The 6,591-nt window shown below is 36.2% G+C and overlaps 1 protein-coding gene across 1 annotated transcript in view; it reads left to right on the forward strand.

The window, feature by feature from the left end:
• Positions 1-6,591, forward strand: part of LOC106871189 (von Willebrand factor A domain-containing protein 8) — an 85,720-nt gene that overhangs the window by 60,146 nt on the left and 18,983 nt on the right. Inside the window, exons 32-37 of the mRNA XM_052974539.1 lie at positions 907-971; positions 2,108-2,268; positions 3,238-3,433; positions 4,752-4,833; positions 4,967-5,171; positions 6,191-6,299. Of these exons, the coding sequence (XP_052830499.1) occupies positions 907-971; positions 2,108-2,268; positions 3,238-3,433; positions 4,752-4,833; positions 4,967-5,171; positions 6,191-6,299 (818 nt within the window). The remainder of the gene's footprint in view (positions 1-906; positions 972-2,107; positions 2,269-3,237; positions 3,434-4,751; positions 4,834-4,966; positions 5,172-6,190; positions 6,300-6,591) is intronic.

A 6,591-nucleotide genomic window follows, 5' to 3' on the forward strand; every position in this document is an offset into this window, starting at 1 on the left:
TTATATACAAAAACCAGCTTACATAAATTATCATTGTTTTAAATACAATTTGAACGAAGTTTAAGTTTAAAATAATAATGAAGATAAAATTAGTACATATTTAACCGGTGTAATAGTTAAAGCTATACTATTTAAAACTAAAAACATTTATTTAATTATCATTAAAAATCAATTGAATAATAGAAAAATACAAGAATATTTATTTCTACAAACGTAGAAATAAAAATATGGATTTTCATCGATGAGTTCTTGAAACTTGGTTATTTTCCCTAAAACTATATATATATACATATATATATATATATATACACACATACATACATAGGTACAAGACTGGCTGTGTGGTAAGAAGTTTGCTTCCCAACCACATGCTTTCAGGTTCAGTCCCACTGCTTGACACCTTGGCCAAGTGTCTTCTACTATAGTGTCAGGTTGACCAAAGCCTTGTGAATGGACTTGGTAGATGGAAACTGAAAGAAGTTTATTGTATGTATATATATACATTTGCCATGATAGATCGCTCGCCACTAAACCTTTTTTATTTTCTCTCCCTGTTTATTTCTGAGTTCCTTTCTGTCAAAGAGCGTAGGCTCGAAATGTAAAAGACTTTCTCACTTCCTGAGCGTTAAACAGGATTTGAACTTAGAATGTAAAGATGAACAAAATGCCACTAAGCATTTCCTGGTGTATTAATGATTCTGCCAGCTCACCACCTTAAATAATATAATGATGATTTTATTATTATTATCATTATTCATCCATTTAATTCCTTGAATCTTATATGGACACAAAATCTGAGAGTTTAAGGGAAGTATATAAGATGTGGATTTGTGATGTGTATGTCACAGTTGTCTAAGTTTTTGATCTCAACAAATACACATTTTTTTTAACATTCTTTAACTTCAGGAAATATCTGCTAACATCAAAAGAAGCTGACCAATTCCGTTTACAATTCATTGAAGAACATGACGGTAAGTCTTGTACACTTGCTGAAATTTTGTTTTTGTTGTATGTCCTGAACTGTACTGTAATTTTACTATGGTGTTACAAGCAGTTAATTATCTATGTTACGACAGAATTGCAGTTACATTCTGGTATTATATTGTAGATGTATTGGTGTTAGTACTTTTTCTGGTGTTACAGTTATAGTCTGCTGTTACAACTACACTCTGGTGTTACAATTATACTCTTGCATTACAGTAACACCTTTTTGTTATACAGTTATAATGTGTTGCTACATTGCTGACACATCAGTGATACAACTGCCCTCTTGTGTCACAGATATATACATAACCACCATTTCAGTTACACATTTTTTAGTTTTAGTTTATTACACTTATATTCTGTTATTACAAGTATATTACTGTGTCATTCTGGTATTACAGTTACATTCTGGTGATACAGCCACACCATGCTATGAGTTATACTCTGGTGTCACTATTGCATATTAATATCACAAATGCATCATGATATTACAATTGCACTCTTGTGTTACAACTGCATACTGATGTCATAGCTGCGTATTGGTGTCACAGTTCCCATTCCACTGTTACAGCTGCATTTTGGTGTTACAGTTGCATTTTGCTATCATATTCTAGTGTTCCGGTTGAATATTAGTATCAGAGTTGCATTCTGATCTGATAATTGCCATCTGGTTTTACAACTACATTCTACTTTAATAAATGCACTCTGATGTTACAGTTATACTTTTGTGTTACAACTGCTCTCTGGTGTTACATTAGACTCTAGTGTTACAGTTGCATATGGATGTCACAGTTGCAGCCTGCTGTTATTATTGAATTCTGGTGTTACAAATGAACTCCAGAGTTACAGTTTTGCACTCTGGTGTTACTGTTGTTCACTCAGGTGTTACAATTACATTCTGGTATTACAGTTACACTCTGATATTATTGTTACAGTCTGGTGCATTACCTCTCATTTTTCCACAATCGCAAGTTTTCACTCCATCTCTACTTCCCCCCCCCCCACCAATCATCACCTTGTTTCCATCTTGCTATGTTACACTCGGATGCAATCCCATCATTCCACACTCATATTACCAATCAGATTCAAAAGTTTTTTTATAAAGTTTCTATTTGTTGTCCAGGTGAGATTGACAGTGAAATAACAGCTGCCACATCACGGCCATGTGACGAACTCACTGTGAAGAAGATACTAGGAGATGACACTACTGCAGGTCCTAACCGTCTCCTCACTACACCTGATACCTATGCACTTCTTACCCTTGGCTTCCCACCAAATAGTGAGGTTTGTTGAATATGTCTTATTGACATCACTTTATATAATTTACATTAGTTTCCCATAACTGTGTTTAAGTGGAGTTTATATCTTTTATCAGAACGAGTTTCAGTTTTCACTGTGACTCAAAGGAACCTATTTTCTCTCCCTATTCTCTCTTTATCCACCTTCTTGTACCTTGAGGATATGCCCTGATATCTCATCTCCACTATACTTTCTTGTCATGTAGCTACAGTCATGTAGCTATGTATCTCCTCTACAGCAAAACACCTGTTCCTATCCTTTTTCTATTCTAGCCTCTCTACACCTGGTACAAAACCATCTCTCTCAATACTGCAACCTCACTCTGTTAAAGAGTCCTGTCTTGTCAGTTACTTGGTGACCTCACTAGTGCTGGTGCCATAAAAAAAAAAGCACCCAGTACATTCTGTGAAGTGGTGGGTGTTAGGAAGGACATCAAACCTTGCCAAGACAGACTTGGAGACCAGTGCAGCCCTCATCCTAGTTGGACCCTGTTGAATCATCCAACCCATGCCAGCATGGAATGCAGACATCAAAAATAATGATAATGATGATGAGATGTGTGTGTGTGTATTAATATATGCATGTATAGTGTCTCTAGTTATTGTCATATGATGCGTCCATGTTAGTATCCTGGAATTTTGATATAGTGATCTCCAGTGAACCATCATCATCTTCATCACCATCATTATCACCATCATCGTCATTTAATGTCTGTTTGCCATGCTGAAATGGTTTGATAGGGGCCGGCCAGGCCCCATGTTTATTTTGGCATAGTTTCTATGACTGGATGCCCTGCCTAACACCAGTTACTTTACAAAGCATACAGGATGCTTTTATGCAGCCTCAGCACAAGTACAATTATGTGGCACTGGTAAGGGTACTTTTTACAAGATTAGGAGTGCTCTGCTGGAGAAGCATCAGATTAAAACCCATTTGTTCATTTTACTATTGTAGACTACAACAAATGAGGTTTATCAGATTCCTCGAGGGGAGCAGACTTATGTTAGTAATGACGAATTTCTCAGTTATTTACACAAACCCCATCAACCTGTGCCTCCACAGTCATGTGTACCTGTGTTACTACCAGAATCTGGTCAAGTTGTCCGTGCTATTGAGTCTGAGTATGTGCCTAAGTCAGCTGAAGTCACAAGTAAGTAGATTATTTTGTAAAATCTTGGATCTCATATTATGTGTGTACTTGGTGTTCCCTAGAAGATTGTATTTTGAATTTGAAGTTAAGGAAGAAGGTGTCAAGAAATATGTATATATAATTTTTTTGCTTGCTTATTATGAAGTTGTTAAAATTTCTAGTCTTTGGTAATTAGCTGTGGTACTATTTCATTCTTACACACACACATGCACACAGAATCGTTTGCACACTGGGTGAAATGCTTAGCAATATTTTGTCCATCCATATGTTCTGAGTTCAAATTCCGTTGAGGCCAACTTTGCCTCTCAGCCTTTTGGCATTGATAAAATAAATACCAGTTGAACACTGGGGGTCAATGTAATTGACTTAACTACTCCTGGGGGTATGAGTATATATATATATATATATATATATATATATATATAAAATAATATTAGGGATAAAATCCAAAATTACAGGTAAAAAACTCAATTAAAATCAATTTATAAAAAATTAAAATTAAATTGAGCCTTATAGATAAAGTATATATAAAATATATAGTTTTAGGGAAAATAACCAATTTTCAAGAACTCATCGATGAAAATCCACTATCACATATAGAAAAATTAATAATTAAAAGCACAATAAATGAGTATAATATAAAGTAAAGTAAATATCATAAGATAAATATAATAAAAAGATTACACGTGTTTCATAACTAATTTTCAAATAGAAAAGAAATTTAAATCAATTAAAATTATCGAAAATAAATTCTATTCAAAAATATAGCTACTCGTCAGATCGTAAGTAGAACAATAATTAGATATATATATCTCAACCAACAATAAGTACCAAATGAATTAATATGAAATACTTATTATATAAAGATAGAAAAATTATTAAAAAAATATCATAATATCAAAATAATAACCATTCAGTAATCATCCCTTCATCCATTATAATAACATGTATATTATATACAAAAAACATCTTACATAAATTATCATGGTCTCCACATCAAACTGTGGTTGGTGAAGAGAACATGCTGAGGCCCTCGTCCTGCAGTGGACTGAACATAGGCGACCCAATCCTATCCACTGTATGTATGTATGTGTGTGTGTGTGTGTGTGTGTGAATGCATATATGTATGAATGCATGTATGTATTTATTCTTTTATCCTTTTACTTGTTTCAGTGATTTGACTGCAGCCATGCTGGAGCATTGCCTTTAGTCGAACAATTTGATCCCAGGACTTATTCTTTGTAAGCCCGGTACTTATTTTATCAGTCTCTTTTGCTGAACTGCTTTATTCATTTATTGTAAATTGTGTTACTTGCAGGAAATGATTTACTAGATGCTGCAGGTTTTCTTGAAATTGCTGATTTAGTGAACAAGAAATTAAGATATTTGAATGTCCCAAGGTTTGTTTACACTGCTTTATATTGTTACATTGTTGTTGATATAAAGGGTTGAGCATTACACTCACAGATTATACATGCAGATGCATACACACACACAGTGACAAACACACATCTGATTTCTGTTCCCTTTCAGCTCAGGACGTTCTCCACCGTACAGTTTCTGGCTGATGCAGCCCAGTGACACAAGTCTGAAGTTAGCCTCACTCAGTGGTGAAGGACTTGTAACGGTTGACTCCAGTGGCTATGTACAGCTGTGGGAGACATCGTTGGTCCATTTACAGCGCTCCCTCCAGGAATGGCGTAATATGATTGGTTATGAAGATACACGCCCACTCCAGGTGAGTTTTACTTGCTGTTTGTTATATTGCTTTGAGGAGGCGCAATGGCCCAGTGGTTAGGGCAGCGGACTTGCGGTCATAGGATCGTGGTTTCGATTCCCAGACCGGGCGTTGTGAGTGCTTATTGAGCGAAAACACCTAAAGCTCCACGAGGCTCCGGCAGGGGATTGTGGTGAACCCTGCTGTACTCTTTCACCACAACTTTCTCTCACTCTTACTTCCTGTTTCTGTTGTGCTTGTAATTCAAAGGGTCAGCCTTGTCACACTGTGTCACGCTGAATATCCCCGAGAACTACGTTAAGGGTACACGTGTCTGTGGAGTGCTCAGCCACTTGCACGTTAATTTCATGAGCAGGCTGTTCCGTTGATCAGATCAACTGAAACCTTCAACGTCGAAAGCGACGGAGTGCCAACAACAAAGTTATATTGCTTTGTACGTATGTGTTTTTTTAAAATATATTTTGTTTTATTTGAAAACTTTTCATTTGTTTCTTATTTTTCTTTATTCATTTGTGTGTGTACGTTAAGCCTCTGTGTGTGTATGTGTGATTTCAGGAATAGGTGTGTGATTAAGGAAAACCAAATAGTTTTTTTTATTTTGTTTAGTCTTACTGCATGGTACCTTGGGCAAGTGTCTTCTATTATGGCCTCAAATTGACCAAAACTTTGTGCAGCGATTTGGTGGATAGAAACTGAAAGAAACCCACAATGTGTGTATGTTTCATGTATGTATGTAAGTTGTGTGTGTGTGTACATATGTTTGGTGTTGACTGCTGGAAGAAGGAGTATTCATTACCATTGGAGAGATAAATAATGCTTTTATTTTGGTTGAGTCGCTCTCTTGCTACTCTGGGTTTCGCCTGTAGGTACACTGAGTCTTCAAGCAAGTTATTACTCATAACTTGTCTGAAGATCCTGTGTACCTAGTCACAGTTCCCTCAGAATAGTTAATCATTCAAGCAACCAAACTCTCAAAAACTAGAAACTAACCAATCTCATAAATATATTTTATTTTCCAGATTAATTATGAGCGTGACAGTGGCAAGTCAGCTGACTTTCCTAAACATGGGAAAATAGATCCTGAGAATGCCCCACATGTTGGGGGAAATACCTGGGCTGGAGGAACTGGTAAATATATACATACTCTTTTACTTGTTTCAGTCTTTTGACTGTGGCCATGCTGGAGCACCGCCTTTAGTCGAGCAAATCGACCCCAGGACTTATTCTTTAGAAGCCTAGTACTTATTCTATCGGTCTCTTTTGCCGAACCGCTAAGTTACGGGGACATAAACACACCAGCATCGGTTGTCAAGCGATGTTGGGGGGGACAAACACAGACACACAAACACATACACACATACATATATATATACATATATACGACGGGCTTCTTTCAGTTTCCGTCTACCAAATCCACTCA

Source organism: Octopus bimaculoides, chromosome 18 (assembly GCF_001194135.2).
Source record: "Octopus bimaculoides isolate UCB-OBI-ISO-001 chromosome 18, ASM119413v2, whole genome shotgun sequence".
Taxonomy (NCBI): Eukaryota; Metazoa; Mollusca; class Cephalopoda; order Octopoda; family Octopodidae; genus Octopus; species Octopus bimaculoides.